The sequence below is a fragment of the Megascapheus bottae genome, chromosome 38 (assembly GCF_031878675.1).
Source record: "Megascapheus bottae isolate mThoBot1 chromosome 38, mThoBot2.hap1, whole genome shotgun sequence".
Classification (NCBI taxonomy): Eukaryota; Metazoa; Chordata; class Mammalia; order Rodentia; family Geomyidae; genus Megascapheus; species Megascapheus bottae.
Window position 1 is genome coordinate 4,150,217 of NC_143546.1, and position 16,894 is coordinate 4,167,110.

Genomic DNA, 16,894 nt, shown 5'->3' on the forward strand with positions numbered 1-16,894 from the left:
TCAGCTCAAGGCTACCGCCCTACTGCAGCACCAATTCTGGTTTTCTAGAGGTTCATTGGAGATAAGAGTCTCACAGTCTTTAATGCCCAGGCTGGCTTTGAACCTTGATCCTCAGATCTCAGCCTCCTGAGTAGCTAGGAATACAGGCCTGAGGTAGGGAGAAGGCCTGGCAGAAGGCACCTACTCACCACCCACCTTGACTGGGCCTGGGCTCTGGGTACCTAGTGGTGGCATGGAGGCAGGTTCCCAGAGCATGCGTATTAGAGGCCAGCCACTCTTACAAGTCCAGGAAACCATAGGAAAAAGTGAACATGGACGCTCTCCGTTCTAGTTTTGCAACTTTGCCCAACACGAACTGTTGGTGTGTGTGTGCGTGTGTGGTATGTGCACACGCGCGTGCAAACTCAGAAGTGTGCGCACGATAATCCTGGGGCTTGAACTCAGCACCTGAGCACTGTCCCTTAGCTTTTCTACCACTTGGCCCAGAGCTCTATGTCCTGTTTTCTAGTAGTTAATTGGAGCTAAGCGTCTCATAAACTTTCCTGCCCAGGCTGGCTTTAGAACCATGATCCTCCAGTGGGTGGGTGAATCCTGACAGTGCCTGAGGATGAGCAGGAGGGGGCGGAGAGACTGCTGGGGCGGGGGGGACAGGGGTCTGTGGCAAGGCTGGGCACGAGGTCCCTGAGGCTGGTAAAAGAGCTTTGAGGTGTTTGCATGTGTGTGCTGGTATTGGAATTTGAACTCGGGGCCTTGTATTCTTGCTTAGCTGGGGTTCTGGTCACCTCCCGGGAAAGCTGGGTTCTGGGTCTCTCCCTCCACTTCCCTCTAGGGGACTTTTCTGAGTTCCTCCTTCTGAGGCCGACCTTTGGGAAGGGAAGGTGACAGGAAGCCGGGCCCAAGGCCTGGGGGAGGAGCTGTGCCCCCAGGGGTACCCTGAGAGCTCCTCTGGGAGGAAAGAGAGGAGGAAGAATTTACTAGCCAGAGGCTGGGGGCTCAGGCCTGTGACTCCTAGCTGTTCCCCAGGTTGAGATCTGGAGGACCCCAGTTCAAAGCCAGCCTGGGCAGGAGAGTCTGTGGGAATAAAGGAAGTGGTGCTGTGGCTCGAGGGAAAGAGGGTTGAGCACAAGGGCGGCGGAGGGACAGGGCCTGGGACCTGAGTTCAAGCCCTAGGACTGGAAAGAAAAAAGAACCTCCAGGCTGTGTAGAGGGTGTGGGAGGGGGGAGGATAAAGAGAATGGCAGGGTGGCCTGCAGGGTGGGGCAGAGCTGGCCTGCGGGTGGGGTGGGGGGTTCTGGAGAATCAGGAGCTGAGGAAGGGGTGTGGGGAAGGGAGTGGGGTGGGTGGGGGCTGCAGGCCCAGCTGGGCGGCGATGGGGGGGCAGGGGCAGAGGGGGGGCAGAGGGGGGACAGGGGAGCAGTTTACCCCCAGTGTGTGTATGGGGGGGTCCTAGGCCGTGGGGAGGGGATCAGAGGGGGGGCCGGGGAGCAGTTTACCCCCAGTGTGTGTGTATGGGGGGGTCCTAGGCCATGGGGAGGGGATCAGAGGCAGAGGGGGGGCAGAGGGGGGGCAGGGGAGCAGTTTACCCCCAGTGTGTGTGTATGGGGGGGTCCTAGGCCGTGGGGAGGGGATCAGAGGGGGGGCAGGGGAGCAGTTTACCCCCAGTGTGTGTGTATGGGGGGGTCCTAGGCCGTGGGGAGGGGAGCAGAGGGGGGGCCGGGGAGGGGGGGCGCCCCAGGGCAGGCTGGGAAGGGGGGGCGGGGGCGGCGCTAGGACCGAGCGGCGGGAGGAGGGGGAGGGAGGGAGCCGGGCGGAGCCTGCGCCCCCCGCCCCCCGCCGGCCGGCGCCCTCCCTCCGCCCTCCTCCCTCCGCCCTCCTCCCTCCCCTCCCTCCCCTCCCCCGGCCGCGGCGCTCGGCTCGCGGCGCTGCAGAGGCTCCGGGGCGGCGGCGAAGGCGAAGGCGGTGGCGAAGGCGGCGGCTCCGTCCTCCCTCCCCGTCGGTCTGTCCGCCCTCCCTCCCTCCCTCCCTCCCGTCCGCCCGTCCGTCCGTCCGTCCGTCCGCGCGCGCGCGCGGCCACCGCCCGGCCCCGAGCATGGCCGGCGTCAGCTTCAGCGGACACCGCCTGGAGCTGCTGGCGGCGTACGAGGAGGTGATCCGGGAGGAGAGCGCGGCCGACTGGTGAGCGCCGGGGTCCCGGGACCCCCGCCCGGCCCCCCCGGACCCCGCCCGGCCCCCCGGACCCCGCCCGGACCCCCGGACCCCGCCCGGCCCCGCCCGGCCCCTTTGTCCCCGCGCCGCCGCCGCCTTTGTCTCCATCCCGCCGGGGGGGGGGTGGGGACCCCGACGTGAGCCCCGGGGCCGCGGCCGGGGGGGGCCGCCTTTGTGCGCGGGGAGGGGCGGGGGAGCCCCGGGTCCGCGTGGCCGCCGGCCCATCCCCCCCGCCGCCTCCCCGCGCCCCGGCTCCGCGCAGCGCCGGCCAAGGGCACCTTCGCCACCTCGGGGCGGGCGGGGCGGGGGCCGGGGTCCCGGGCGGGACGGGGAGGGGGGGCGGAGGAGGGGGGGAGCCCCGGCCCGGCCCGGCCGCCGCCGCCGCACAAAGGAAAGCCGGGGCGGGGGAGGAGCGGCGGGCCCGCCCACTGCGCCCCCGACCCGGGACCGGGGGGACGGGGGGGGGAGTGGGGACCCGGCGGGAGGAGCCCCCCCCCACACCCTCCCCTTCCCCAGGTCCCCGTCCACCCTGGCAAGCGAGATCAGTGGGGCTCTTCTTGGGGGAGGGGAAACTGAGGCAGAGTGCGTGCCAGGTCTGAGGGACCCCCAGATCGGGCTGGTCTCACCCTCACCCCCCCCACACACCCAGATGACACTGATCTGCCACCCCCCCCAGGCTGGGACAAGATAACGGGGTGTCCATGCCCTGGTCCTGCAGTACTGGACAGCAGCCAGGCCCAGAGGGATGGACTCTGAGGCAGGCTCCTGTGCGCTGCAGGTCAGTGGCAGGAGGGAGGTAGCCCAGCCTGCCGGCAGTTAGCCCACCATTGTCCCAGCCAGCCCTGCCCCTGGCGGTGGGGTGGATGCCGAGAGCCCCAGGCCCTGCCTGAGGACAGGCCCGGCCCACCCCTGAACAGCAGCTTCCTTGCGTGCCAGCCTGGGGGGACATCCACTGTCTACCCCCCTCCCCCTGTGGCCCTGTCCTCCCCCAAGCAGAGCTTTGGCAGCCCAGAGCTGGGCCCATCCAATCCCTGCCACCCCAGCAGCTCTGCCCAGCCCAGGCCTGGGTCCCAGCACCTGAGAAAGGGCCACGTGGCCAAAGGCCACTCCTGACATGCTGTCAGCCCCCATCTGGGGACACAGGCGGATGCATGCCTGCACCCTCCAAGGGCCCAGATTGCATTTGGTTAACAAGGTGTGGTAACCATGTCTTGGAAAAGAGTGTTCTCCCCCCCCAACTCCCACTCCAGTGCTTAGCCTAGTGTGGGGTGAGATCTCCAGACTCAGGACAGAACCCAGCCGCTCACACCCGTCCTAGCTACTCAGGAGACTCTCAGATCTGAGGATTGTAGTTCAAAGCCAGTCTGCTGTTCTTGAGAAGAGACTGGGCACAACCACCACTTCCAGGGTGCTTGGGGCCTTTCTGCCTTGGCAGAGTGGTTAATCTCCCACTCCCAGCTGACCCCTGAGAGTCTAGAGCTCCCAGTCAGTCGCCTTAGTCCAGTTTCTGTGGTCTGGATGGTTTGGGTCACCAGGTACTTGGTGGCTCATGCTTCTAGCAGGCTGAGATCTGAGGATCACAGTTCAAAGCCAGCCCAGGCAGGCAGACAAATCCAAGAGACTCTTACCTCCAGTTAAACTGCCTGAAGGCAGAAGTGGAGCTGTGGCTCAAGTGGTTAGAGTGCCAGCCTTAAGTGAGAAAGCTAAGGGTAGTGTCCAGACCCTGAGTTTAGTACACACACACACACACACACACACACACACACACACACAGAGTTCAGGTTGACATCACATTCACATATGCTTTGGTACTGCTCTGGGCTGGAGCCAGTACCCAGAGTGTGTGTTTTGCTGTACAGTTCCTGACATCAGAGATACCGCCCCCCCCCAAGTCTTGGGGTAGTGATTGTGTGCCAGGCTAGAAGCTGGGGAGATGTGTAGATTTCAGGTTCCCTCGTTCACCTCCCTCCAGCCTAAGCCCCGGGTGAATTCAAGATCACTTCCCTGTGGGAGCCCGGGCTGAGTGCCTCTTCCAGCCAGCCAGGTTCCAGGGAGGGATGATTCCAGAACCCTGTTTGGGATTCCGGAGCCCTTACCAGTATGGCCTCAGTGGCTGGCTGGTGTGACCACGGACTGGTCAGGGTGGGATTGCGGGCTGGGCGGAGCTGGGAGGTGAAGTCTGGCTGAAGGGAAGTTATCAAGTGGGATGGGGCTGAGACAGGGACCCCTGGGTGTCTAGAGGGAGCCAGGATACCTGTGCCTTGCCTCAGTTTCTCATCAGGAGGGGTACACTCTACTCCTCTGAGGCCTCTTTGTTCCCAGCCATAGGTTCGGGGCAGCCGGACAGGTGGTGAGACAGCTGTGCTGACAGAGCAGCTGCCAGGGCAGAGGCTGGGGCAACAGTTGGATCAAGAGCTCCCCTCCCCCGCCCCTTGTCCCCTCCTCGCAGCCCACCTGTGCCCCCTTTTTTTGGAGGGAGGGGCTAGAAGCCATTTGGCTCTGGCAACAACTTCTGCCAACCTCTTGGGGCTGGGGCCGGACCCTCCCTCTTTCCTTCCCAGCTCTTCTTCCCCTGCTCACCATTCTTTTCCAGCCCTTTCAGTGTCTCCTCCTCATCTCCCCCTCTCTTCCCTTCCTCCACGTCCTCCTGCTTCCCCCACCCCTCCTCCTTTCCTGGCCACCCCCAGCCGCCTGCCTGCCTGCCTGCCTTCCATGTGGGAGAATAGGAGTCTGAGCCTTTGGGAATCTCACAGAGAGGGGAGGCCTCTTTCTCTCTGCATTTCCTTCCGTGAAATGGATGCTGTGTGACCTAAGGGAGAAAGATGGGGGCGGGGAGGGCGGAAAGACTGAGGGGGGTGGAGAGGAGGAAGAGGATGAGGAAGGCTGCAGGGTCAGCTTTCTGGCCAGCTTGAAAGGCCAGCAAGTCCCTGGAGACCTCAGCTAGGGCAGTCACTGCCTAAGGGCTGAAAGGCTAGAAGTGAAGCCATCTGGGGGCCCCCTCCCTCCCCGGAACCTGGGAGGTGGTGGGGGTGACCGAAGGAGTGACCTCATCCCCATTTCAGAGAGGTGGAGATTGAGTCTGAGGGCGGGTCTCTAGGGTCCTTTGTGTTCCAGGAGACTGCAGCTCTGGTGGGCCGGCGCCTGTGCCAATTGCTGGGTTGCTATGGTTACCCAGGGATGCCCAGCACTGAGCATCAGCTTCTCCTCCTCCTCCCTCCCCACAGGGGGAGGGGCCGCGGGTACCCAGGCACGGGCCAGGTAGATTTCCTGGCACGGGCCAATGAGGGATGAGAATTCGTGGTCGCCAGGAAACGGTAACCAAGGAATGGTTGCCTTGGAATCGCCATGGCACACCCGCTTTGCTGGATTGCGGGCTGCCAGGGCCCTGGCCGGCCGGGGCCCAGCCAACCCAGCTGACTAGGCAGTGATTTCTTTCTCCCTTTCCCTGCTGGCTGACCCAGGCTTCCCCAAGCTTGCAGGATGGATGCCCCCTGCTGGGCTGCAGTTAGAAATGATGCCAGGCTCTTTTCCTTCAGACCCTCCTGGGATTCTTCTCTCTTCCTCAACTTCAGCCCCACCCAAAATTGGCTGCCTGGGCCCTGACTGTTTCGCTCCCCCTCACCCCTCCTTCTCCCCAGGGCTCTGTACACTTACGAAGATGGCTCCGATGACCTCAAGCTCGCCGCCTCCGGAGGTAAGAATTCCAGCCATTCCTTCCCTTTCGCCCCCGCCCCCTGCCCCCAGTGGTTTCCTTCCCCACCCCCCTGGCTCTTAGCCACCCTTCCGCCTGCCTGTAGAACGTGTTGGTCATTCCTTCTTGTCACCCCTGCTTCTGGGGTGAGGAGGGCGGGGTCCTCTGAGAAGGCTCAGAAGGGGCCTTCGCTGGGTGACCCAGATCTGGCCCCTTTTCTCCAGTGCGGGAAGACTTTATTAAGGAAAGCTTCTTTTTAAACCTTGCGGGGCACCTGGAGAAAAATGTGCAAAAGAGTCAAATGAGGATGTGTGAAAACACCTGCTCAGTCTTTTCCCAGACTGGGGCCTGCGGCATTGAAAGGCACTGCTGGGATCCAGCTTTCCCAACCCCTCCCTCCCCCACCCGTGCCCAGTGGCATAAAACATGGGACCTGCATATTGCACAGGGCAGGAAGATCCTGGGGTCGGGTTGAGATCCCAAATCCTGATACCCTTTCTGATCTCCCCTGGGGCCTTTCTTCTCCAGAAGGGGGCTTGCAAGAACTCTCCGGACACTTCGAGAACCAGAAAGTGATGTATGGCTTTTGTAGCGTCAAGGACTGCAAGGCTGCCCTGCCAAAATATGTGCTCATCAACTGGGTACGTGGCTGTGCCCTGGGGACTTTCCAGCCCTCGGGCTCCCATCCCCTCTTGCGTTTGGTTTTTGGTTGGTTGTGGGGCTTGAACTTAGGGCCTGATGCTGTCCCTGAACTTTGTCCCCCCCCCCTGCTCAAGGCCAGCGCTCTACCACATTGAGCCACAGAGCCACTTCCGGTTTTCTGGGGGTTCACTGGAGATAAAGAGTCTCATGGAGATAAGAGTCGCAGGTCCTTTTGTGCCCGGGCTGGCTTTGCACGACGGTCCTCAGATCTCCTGAGTCGCTAGGCTGACAGGCACGAGCTTGGGTCCTTTGTAAATCCCTTTTCTGGATGCTTTGCAGGTTGGTGAAGACGTGCCTGATGCCCGGAAGTGTGCTTGTGCCAGCCATGTGGCTAAGGTGGCTGAGTTCTTTCAGGTGTGTGTGTGTGGGGGGGTACCCAGGCTCCCCTTTATGCGACTGTCCTGGAGGTAATAGCAAGAGGCAGCATAGATGCCCCCTGAACGCTGCTTTCTTGTGGAAGGGCGTTGACGTGATCGTGAATGCCAGCAGCGTGGAAGACATTGACGCAGGTGCCATCGGACAGCGGCTCTCCAATGGGCTGGCCCGGCTCTCCAGCCCTGTGCTACACCGACTGAGGCTTCGGGAGGACGAGAACGCTGAGCCAGTGGTCAGTGTGTGTGCCTGGGGCCCTGGAGACGGGGGCCATCTGCACGTCCTCTGCACGTCGAGCCTGATGGGGCTCACTTGCCAATGTTGGGGGGGGGGCATTGGCGTCTGCAGGGCACCACCTACCAGAAGACGGATGCTGCTGTGGAAATGAAACGCATTAACCGGGAGCAGTTCTGGGAGCAAGCCAAGGTGCGCACCCCACCTCGCCTTGGAGTTGAGTTCCCACTGGGTGTACTTCTCAGTCCCCGACAGCCTGTGTCCCATCCCCACTCGCTCCCCCAAACAGAAGAGGGAGTCCTCTACACTGCAAAACCACTCCTCCCGGCTGAGGATCCAGGTTCAAAGCCAGCCCGGGCACAAAAGGACCTGAGACTCTTATGTCCAATGAACCTCTAGAAAATGAGAAATGGGGTTGTGGCTCAAGGGTAGGGTGGTAGCCTTGAAAAAAAAAAAGGCTCCTCTCTCTACCCCACATTTCCAAAAAGGGCCCCCCCCTCCATTTCCCAGTCCCGGGCAAGGGGGCTCAGGGGTGCACTTGTCCTCCTGCCGAGGGCTTTGCAGAAGGAGGAGGAGCTGAGGAAGGAGGAAGAACGGAAGAAGGCCTTAGATGCCAGGCTCAGGTTCGAGCAGGAGCGGATGGAGCAGGAGCGACAGGAGCAGGAAGAACGGGAGCGGCGCTATCGGGAGAGGGAGCAGCAAATCGAGGAGCACAGGTGAGGCCCGGGCTACAGGAGGGACCCACACCCCCCACCTTCCACCCACCCTGAAGGGGGTACCTGCCGCATGTCCTTCCAGGAGGAAGCAGCAGACTCTGGAAGCGGAAGAAGCCAAGCGGCGGTTGAAGGAGCAGTCCATCTTTGTAAGTTCTTCCCCAGGGCTTCCTGACCTCGGTGGCTCAGAGACAGTGCTGGATATTCTGGGGACCGGAATACCAGTTGTCGTGTGGAAAAAGACGTCCCCAGAGCTGGGAGCCAGAGGCTCACACCTGTCATCCTAGCTACTCAGGAGGCTGAGATCTGAGGATCCAGGTTCAAAGCCAGCCCGGGCAATAAAGGACCTGAGACTCTTAGGTCCAATGAACCTCTAGAAAATGGGAAGTGGGGCTTGGTTCAAGGGTAGGGCGGTAGCCTTGAGCTGGAGAGCTCAGGGACAACGCCCAGACCTAGAGTTCAAGTCTCATGACCCCTTCCCCCCCCACCCCCCAAATGAACATTTGCAGGGCTATGTTAATGAATGTGGGCTGGAATGGCCCATGACTACAGATGACACCTGACAATCACAGCCGATTCCCATCTTTCCCCGGTGTGTGTGTGTGTGTGTGTGTGTGTGTGTGTGTGTGTGTGTGTGTGTGCACGCGTGCGTGCGTGCGTGCATAGCAGTACTGGGGCTTGTACTAAAGAGCCTGGGTGTTGTCCTTTAGCTTTTTGTTGTTGTTGTTCAAGGCTAGCTCTATCACTTGAGCCCTAGCTCCGCTTCTGGCTTTTTGCTGGTTGGTTAGAGATAATTTCATGGACCTTCCTTCCTGGTCTGGCTTTGAACCACCATCCTCAGATCTCAGCCCCCTGAGTAGCTGGGATGACAGTTATGAGGCATTCCCGTTCAGCCAGACATCCCGTTTCTCTTCAGGCTCCATTTTCCCTGTGAACAGCAGGGGGTTACAACAGAGCCTTTTGGTCTAGTTAGTTCACGAGTAAACTGGAGCACAGCCTGTGCTGGCATGTAAGGACCTGAGTCTTCATCCTGTGTGGCTCACGGGGTGGGGAGGTGACCCCAGGAACAGGAAATGATGGCCCAGTGTCCTCTGTGGTGAATGCTAGGAGCTCCAAGTAGAAACCGCGGAAGGAAATGGTCTGCATGGACTGAGAACTGGTTTTTTTTCTTTTTCTTTTCTTTCTTTTATTATTATTAGGCCTTTTGTTAGTTCATTGGAGATCAGAATCTCATAGACTTTCCTGCCTGGGCTGTGTTTGAACCCTGATCCTCAGGTCTCAGCCTCCTGAGTAGCAAGGATGACAGGCTTGCCTGAGGAACTTTCTCCTGGGCGGTAATACTCAAGCTGAGGCTGGGACTTGCGATGTTTGTGTGGAGGAGTTTATGTCAATACCTCAGACTGGCATAGGTGGCTCATACCTTTAATCCTAGCTACTCAGGAGGCTGAGATCTGAGGATCATGGTTCAAAGCCAGCCTGGCCAGGGAAGTCCTTGAAACTCCTGTCTCCAGTGAACCACCAGAAAACCGGAAGTGGCGCTGTGGCTCAGAGTGGTAGAGTGCTTTTTTTGAGCACAGAGTCTTACAGACAGGGTTCAGGCCCTGAGTTCAAACCCTACCACTTGAGTGGTGCTCAAGTACCAGCTGTAAGCAAAAAAAGCTCAGGGATGGCACTCAGATCCTGATTTTGAGCCCCAGGACCAGGGCAAGTAAATAAATTCGAATAAAATAAAAATCTCAGGCTGGGAGTTTGGCCTAGTGGTAGAGTGCTTGCCTAGCATGCACAAAGACCCGGGTTTGATTCCTCAGTACCATAGACATAGAAAAAAAGCCAGAAGTGGTGCTGAGGCTCAAGTGGTAGAGCTCTAGCCTTGAGAAAACCCAAGGACAGAGCTCAGGCCCTTGAGCCCAAGTCCAGGACTGGCAAAATAACCAGTGGCTGGGTGCAGTGTTAACCCACTGTAGTACCTCACAAGTAGGGAGGATGGGAGTCTAGACTGGCCTGGCAAAATACAACCCTTAGCTTGAAAGGAACTAATGAGTTTTAGACATGGCCAAGAGGCTGAGATGGAAGATTTCTCAATCAGGAAAGTCCATGAGACGATTACCTGCCAATAAATAAATAAATAAATAAATAAATAAATAAATAAATGTGACTCAAGTGGTAGTCTTGAGTCTCAGGGACAGTGCCCAGGCCCTGAGTTCGAGTCCCAGGACTAAAACACAGCCAAGAGAAAATAGCAGAGAGGCACGTGCCCCAGGACACTTACTTTGCTTTCCAGGGTGACCAGCGAGACGAGGAGGAAGAGACCCAGATGAAGAAGTCCGAGTCGGAGGTAGAGGTGAGAGTGGGGAGGAGGGAGAGTCGGAGGTGGGGGAAGAGATAGTAGGTGAGATGGGCAGGGGCTGCCCACTGGGGCCCCGTGCAGCCCAACTCAACCCCTCCTTGTGCTGTTAGGAGGCGGCTGCCATCATTGCCCAGCGTCCCGACAACCCACGGGAGTTCTTTAAACAGCAAGAACGAGTGGCATCAACCTCAGGCAGCAGCTGTGATGGACCCACACCCTTCAACCACCGACCAGGTAACCCCCAGCCCCCGTCCCTACCTCACCTCCTAACTCCTCAGGTTATGGCCCTGAGCCTCTCTGGGACTCTTTTCTTGGAAGAGAAGCCTTGCCCAAGGATCTCTTGGAAAAGGCAAGATCTCCTCCCCGCCACCCCCCATTGTGCCTCCACCTGTGGCTTTCCGGGTGGCAGCGCCCCCCATGGGTGGAGGTGGTACTGTACCGTGTGTCCTCGTGTGGGCTCTTGGCTGGACACTGGGCAGTGCTTGAGGCCCACTGGGCAGCTCAGGTGTGGGTTCGGGTGCCAGGAGCAGCCCGGCTGGGTTGCCAGGTCTGGCTGGAAGTGGCTGTGGGGTGCATGTGGGCCCTGCTCTTGCCCTGACCTTGAACTTGAGCACTCTGGAGCCCAGGGTCTTCCCGTTTGGCTTTTCCCCTCGCAGTTTCCAGCTCCCTCTGAAGTGCCTCTGCACACCCTGTCTGCTTGGTCCTGTGTTGCTTTCCCCCCACCCTGGGGTGGGCCAGGCTGTGTCGGTTGCGCTGTGGCTCTGAGCCGGCTGGGCTGGCCCGGTGTGTGGCGGGCTTCGTGGCTGTGTGTGTGTGTCCAGTGCTAAGAGCCAGCATCAGATGGCTTCAACCTGTGGCCCCGCTTGGCTGAATGTGTTGTCCTGGCTGGAGATGGCTTTGGATGTCTAGGGCTGCCACAGGGAGGGGTGGGTGAGGCCTTGGGGCAGGGAGGGGTAGGGGAGACTGACCCTCTCTTGTCCTCTGTCTCTTTCTCTGTCTGTCTCTCTCGGCAGGTCGTCCGTACTGCCCTTTCATAAAGGCATCGGACAGTGGGCCTTCCTCCTCCTCCTCTTCCTCCTCTTCCCCTCCACGGACTCCCTTTCCCTATATCACCTGTCACCGCACCCCAAACCTCTCTTCCTCCCTCCCATGTAGGTAGCAGCCCCAGGCCTCCGTGGGGGGTAAGGAGGGCCCCCGCTTCCCAGTAGCCCCCTGGCCCTTGCTCCCCCCAAGCCTGACTGCTGACCTCTGCTGTTTGTCCCCAGAGCAGGTACTGCCTGCCTCTTGCCCCTGATCCTGTGGGCCCTGGTTTCCAGGGTCTGAAGCTGTGGTCCGGCCCCTGGGTGGGGAGACCTGGGGTGCTCCCAGCCCCCACCCAGACTCCAGAGATGAGGTGCTGAACAGTCCTGCTCCCGGCTGGCTCCCCAATCCACGCTGACCCGGCCTGGGCCTTTTGTTCTTCAGGCAGTCACCTGGACAGTCACCGCAGGATGGCCCCCACCCCCATCCCCAGCCGGAGCCCCTCCGACTCCAGCGCCGCCTCCACCCCAGTCACTGAGCAGATCGAGCGCGCCCTGGATGAGGTCACATCTTCTCAGCCTCCGCCACTGCCTCCACCGCCCCCACCAGCTCAGGGTGAGTGGTGGTTGGGGGGAGTCATGCTTAGGCTGGAAAGTCGAGGTTGCCATAGTAACAACTCCCCAGGTACCTGGACCCACCCTGGAAGTAGACCTGGCTGGGCAGCACAGCCTTGGCTCTGCCCTTTCTGCATCTCAGGCTCATCTCTGACGTGGGTATTAGGATTTTTCTGGGTCTGCCCAGTGGCTTGAAGACATCAGATAAAGGGAAGCCCCCAGTGCATTTCCAGAAGCCATTTCTTACTGCGAGGGTGGGCAGGGTCCTGGAGAGCGGTTGGTTGCCCAGGGTCTCCCTGCTTCCCCGAGGGGCCTGACGGCCTTGCTTCCTTCATTTGTGCCCTGACAGATACCCAGGAGCCCAGCCCTAGCTTGGACCACGAAGAGACTAGCAAGGAGGCCAGAGCAGCAGCAGACGCCGCAGCCCCCCAGGCCTGGGCCGGCCCCGTGGAGGAGCCATCTCAGGCCCAGGAGCCTCCCCCAGGGCCACGCAGCCCCTCGGAGGACGCCGTGTTCTCGGGGTCTCCCGAGTCCGCGGCCCTGGCTGCCCGGGAGGAAGCTGTCCCCGCTGACACCACCGTGGCCGACACCGATGACACCGCTGAAACCGCCGCCACCACCACCGTTGCCAACAACATCACCCCCGCCAGCGCCAGCCTCATTGACCTATGGCCTGGCAATGGGGAGGAGGCTTCGGCGGCCCTGGCCGAGCCTCGGGCCCCCACACCACCCTCGGGTGCTAAGGTGGCTCTGGCCGAGGTGGCTCAGGAGCCGGTGCCACCGGCCGGCGAAGGCTGTGCCAACCTCCTCAGTTTTGACGAGCTGCCCGAGCCTCCAGCCACGTTCTGTGACCCCGAGGAAGAAGTAGAAGGGGAGCCCCTGGCTGCCCCCGGGGCCCCCGCTCTGCCCTCGGCTCTGCAAGAGGAGGGGCAGCAGGCTGGGCAGGAGGAGGAGCAGGAGCTGGAGACGGAACCCCACCTGCTGACCAATGGCGAGACCACCCAGAAGGAGGGGACACAGGTGGGGGGGGCAGGGGCAGCCTGGTGGGAGGGTGGTCGTTGGGGTTCCAGGCTGGGGGAACCCTCGGGTTCCGCTCCCCCCCGCCCCTCCCCGACGGCTCAGCTTCGGTTCCCAAGGCATCCGTGTTTCCCTGGCAACCACGGGGCGCTAGGCAACAGCCTCGGGTCCGGATTGGCCAGCGCCAGCCCCGGTGGGCGGAGCCTACTGACGCTGCCTCCCTTCTCCCCTCCTCCAGCAGGCCAGTGAAGGGTACTTCAGCCAATCACAGGAGGAGGAGTTTGCCCAATCGGAAGAGCCGTGTGCCAAGGCCCCACCCCCTGTGTTCTACAACAAGCCTCCAGGTAGCGCGCGGCGGGAGGGCGGCGGGGCGGGGCGCTGGGCCGGGCCGGGTGGGGTTCGGACGATCCGAGGCCTGGGGGGCCGTGGTCGTGGGCCTGCCCGGGGCTCATCTTCATCACTCCCACCCCGGTAGAAATCGACATCACCTGCTGGGATGCAGACCCGGTTCCGGAAGAGGAGGAGGCCTTCGAGGGTGGCGATTAGAGGCGGCGCCCCCCGGGGGAGGCCGCCCACCCGGACGCCGGGGACCCCGGGCCGGCCGGCCCGTCCGCAGCGCCTGCGCTCGCAGCAGCAGCTCCGCCTGGCTCCCGGGCCGGGGACTTGTCCGCCCCCCCACCCGCAGGGCCTGACTCTTGACAGCTTTCCTCTCTCTTTTTTTTAAGAAGTTGATAGCAGACTTGTACAGTGGACTGGTTTTCCTCCCGTTGGTAGTTGAAGCGCCGTGGCCAGTTCCACCCCTTCCCCTCCCCCCGCCCGGTCCAGATCGTAGCTTAGCCCTCCCCGCCCCTGCTCAGCCGGCGGGGAGGGGGTGGAGGCCTCGCCCTGTCGGGGGCCTGGGATTGCGGGGGGGGGGGGGGGGCCGTGTGTGTGGAGAGCTCTGGTGGGAAAATGTCCCCCCACCTCTTTTCTTAGTTTTATGTTTCTTGGAAAAAAAAAATTATCACTTTGTATTCTCTGTCCAGGGCTTCAGAAAATTTTGCACGAATTTTAAAACATGGCAATAAATGGCTCGTGGCTCTGGCTTCCCTGGGACCCTCCCCGCCCTTCTCTCCAGCCCTCCCGGCCTGGCCCCGCTGGGGCTCCCGGGGCTCCCTCCTCCCCCCTCCCGCCGGGCAGGTCCCAGGCTGGAGGCCCTCGGCGTGAAGCAGGTCGGGGGCTGTGGGTGGGGCGGGGTGCGCGCGGGGCGGGGGGGGGGGGCTCTCCGACTCATCTCTCTTTGCTTGGGCTTTTTATCTTTTTTTTTTTTTTGAAAGCACAAACTTCTGTAACGGGTCGTGCTCGTGTCTGTTAATAAAGAAATCCAGATCCCTTCGGGCCTGCTGCTGGGGGCCTCCAGGCGCTGATCTGGTCCCGAGTCCGAGGCCGCCGAGGGTGGGCAGCTCTGCCGCCTGGGTGCCCTCGCCGACCTCAAGAGCGGGCGGGGTGGGGCGGGGTGGGGTGCGAGGACCCGGGAGAGGAGCGGCCCGCGGGTCCTGGGGCTGGGCGAGCAGCGGGGACTCCCTCCGCTGTACCAAAGCAGATCACACACCTTTATTGTCCTCAAAATGTAACAAACGGGGTAAGAAATCCCGCCCGCCCCCCGCCCCCCCGCCCTTCCCCGCCGTCCGAGGGAAGCGCTTTAAAAAGCCGGGGGGTCCGCGGGGCGCCCCCTCTACACGGCTGTAGTCCTCCCGAACAAGGGGATGGAGACGGGCAGGCGCCAGGCCCCGTGCTCCAGGGGCTCGCGGCCGCCGCCGAGCTCCGAGTCGGTCCAGCTGGGGAAGACGCGGCGGGCGCGCTCGGCGGGCAGGCAGAGCGCGGGGCAGGGCGCGGCGGGCCGCGGCGCGCTGGGCAGGTGCAGCGCCGAGCTGTAGCCCCGGTCCAGGAACAGCGGCTTGTAGCTGGGCGGCGGCTGCTCCTGCTTCTCGGCGCTGTCGCGGCGGCTCAGGAAGGGCGTGACGATCTTGCGGTAGAGGCCGCGCGTGTCGGTGAGCACCTCGCTGTAGGGCGGCGGCGGCTCGGCCATCAGCACCGCCTCTTCGTAGCACGGCGGCTTCGACGTGTCCGACTCGGCTGCGGGGCGGGAGGCGGCCCGGCGCGGTGAGGCCGCGGCGCCCGCGGACGCCCGCTCCCGCCGCCCCGCCGCCGCCCCGCATCGGCCCCCGATCGGCCCCCGGCCCGGCGCGCGCTTACCTTGGCGCGGGTAGCTCCAGGGCCGGGGCGGCACGGAGAGGTGGGGCGGCAGCAGCGGCGGCGGCGGCGGCGGCGGGGCCGGCGGGTGCGGCAGCGCGTGCGCGTGGTGGTGCGCGTGCCCGTGGTGCAGCAGCGCGTGCGCGTGCGGCGGCGCCTCCAGGCGGCCGCGGTGGTGGTGGTGGTGGTGGTGGTGGTGGTGCGGCGGCGGCGGCGGCGGCGGCGGCGGGGGCGGCGGCGGCGGCGCCGGCGGCGGCGCCAGGCCCGGGGGGCTCCCGGCCAGGCTGCCCTCCAGCTCCAGGGGCTCCAGCTCCAGCGCGCGCAGGTGCTGCTCGCGCAGCCGCTCCTCCTGGCGCCGCTTGAGGCGGCGGCGCAGGAAGCTGCAGAAGCAGCAGAGCAGGACGATGAGCCCCCAGATGAGCCAGAAGCCGGCGAAGCACGTGAGGAACGTGTAGGTGCCCTGGGACATCACCATGGCGGCGGCGGCTTCACGGGGCGCTGGGCGGCCCCTCGGCGTGGCCCCGGGCCCGCGCCCCGCTCCCGGGCGCCGCCGGCGTGGTGGCTCGGGGACCCGCGGCCGGGGGCTGCCTGCGGCGGCGGCGGCGGCGGGGATCCGGACGCGCGCGTGCTGGCGGGGCGCGGCTGCCGAGCCCGCTCCTTCCCATGGCGCCGGCCGGCGGGCCGGGCGGGCCGCCTCACCCGGGGCCGCGGGCCACCTGCGGGGCGCACACCGTGAGGGCGGGGCGCGGGGCTCCCCCGCCGCGCGCGTCACGCCCGAGGTTCCCCGGGGCCGGGCTTCCCCGCCGCCAGCCTCCCCGGCTCCACCCCGCCCCCCACGCCCGCCCCTCCGCAGAGGGGAGGGCACTAGATGCCCGGTCGCCGGCTCCTCCTCCTCCTCCTCCTCCTCTCACCTCCTGGGAGGCGGCGGCGGAGAGGGGGCGGGTCACCCCCACGGGGCACGAGGGCGCCCTCTTGGGATGCCCTCCACCGGGAGCCCTGACCCCCCCCCCCGTAGGCTGTGCGTCTCGACCTGCTGCTTGGACTTGAACTTGAACGTCCCTTGGGGCCTCTCCCGGGAGCCCCAGGCTGCCGGGACACCAGGCCACAGCCACCCCGGCTTCTCCCCGGATGGCTTCTGTCTGACTCCCATGCCTGCCTTCGGCCATGGGCCACTTGGTGCCCGTGCCAGTCCTTTTTTTTTTTTCAGAACAGACAATGGCAGGAACAATGGCTCTCTGCCCGCCCCCTCCACAACCCCACCATGAGGCTGCCATGGCGACGAAACCCAGATAAAAACACGATGCTGCCAGTCACTGGAGTTAATTAAATCTGTTCTCCTTTGCCCGAGCCGGCAGGAACAGGGATGTTTGGAGGAAGCTGCTGCTAACCAGGGTCCCCCCAGTTCACAGAGCAGAAGAGGTACTTCTGAGGAGTCGCTGAATTACAAATGCCTGTGGGGGGCCAGGCATGGTGGCACACACCAGCTGGCTGTCCCCGCTGACTCAGGAGGCCAGGCAGGACTCTGGAGCCAGCCTGAGCAACACGAGGAGACCTCACCTCTAAGGATTAAAAAAGCAATCCATAAACATGCCATGTGCTGGTGGCTCACCCCCACTCAGCTACTCAGGAGGCAATCAGGGCATGCGCAGTCGTCTAGATTGGCAGTGCCACTTTATCTGTGATGGTTGTGCATATTTGGCAAATGAAGCTCAGAGAGGGAAATGATTTGCTCCTGGACACACCGTTT

General features: G+C 62.9%; 2 protein-coding genes across 8 annotated transcripts; one reads left to right on the forward strand and one right to left on the reverse strand.

The window, feature by feature from the left end:
- The first annotated feature begins 1,919 nt into the window (after positions 1-1,919).
- Dbn1 (drebrin 1) lies at positions 1,920-13,928 on the forward strand. Of its 7 annotated transcripts, none has more exons than XM_090325523.1 (15): positions 1,920-2,175; positions 5,844-5,899; positions 6,425-6,537; positions 6,878-6,952; positions 7,059-7,205; positions 7,319-7,396; positions 7,769-7,920; positions 8,003-8,066; positions 10,199-10,258; positions 10,375-10,498; positions 11,278-11,415; positions 11,729-11,899; positions 12,248-12,918; positions 13,157-13,259; positions 13,391-13,928. In XM_090325523.1, exons 1-15 carry the CDS (start codon positions 2,090-2,092, stop codon positions 13,459-13,461), a joined length of 2,109 nt encoding a protein of 702 aa, XP_090181649.1. In that variant the 5' UTR covers positions 1,920-2,089; the 3' UTR covers positions 13,462-13,928. The 7 variants fall into 7 exon arrangements, with proteins under 7 accessions (XP_090181649.1, XP_090181648.1, XP_090181652.1 ...); XM_090325522.1 differs by having other exon boundaries at positions 1,921-2,175; positions 13,154-13,259; XM_090325524.1 differs by lacking the exon at positions 1,920-2,175 and adding an exon at positions 2,914-2,983 and having other exon boundaries at positions 13,154-13,259.
- Positions 13,929-14,588: 660 nt separating this feature from the next.
- Prr7 (proline rich 7, synaptic) lies at positions 14,589-15,741 on the reverse strand. Its single transcript, XM_090325383.1, has 2 exons — positions 15,151-15,741; positions 14,589-15,030 (listed from the first exon to the last, which is right to left on the reverse strand). Exons 1-2 carry the CDS (start codon positions 15,620-15,622, stop codon positions 14,630-14,632), a joined length of 873 nt encoding a protein of 290 aa, XP_090181509.1. The 5' UTR covers positions 15,623-15,741; the 3' UTR covers positions 14,589-14,629.
- Between the last annotated feature and the right edge of the window lie 1,153 nt (positions 15,742-16,894).

Excerpts from the sequence above, each read along its gene's own strand:
- Dbn1 (XM_090325522.1), top strand. The coding sequence starts at position 2,090 with ATGGCCGGCGTCAGCTTCAGCGGACACCGCCTGGAGCTGCTGGCGGCG. Across the intron at positions 2,176-5,843 it reads GAGGAGAGCGCGGCCGACTG|GGCTCTGTACACTTACGAAG; the intron begins GTGAGCGCCGGG and ends CCTTCTCCCCAG. Across the intron at positions 11,416-11,728 it reads CCTCTCTTCCTCCCTCCCAT|GCAGTCACCTGGACAGTCAC; the intron begins GTAGGTAGCAGC and ends TTTGTTCTTCAG.
- Prr7 (XM_090325383.1), bottom strand. The coding sequence starts at position 15,622 with ATGGTGATGTCCCAGGGCACCTACACGTTCCTCACGTGCTTCGCCGGC. Across the intron at positions 15,031-15,150 it reads CTGGAGCTACCCGCGCCAAG|CCGAGTCGGACACGTCGAAG; the intron begins GTAAGCGCGCGC and ends CCCGCCCCGCAG.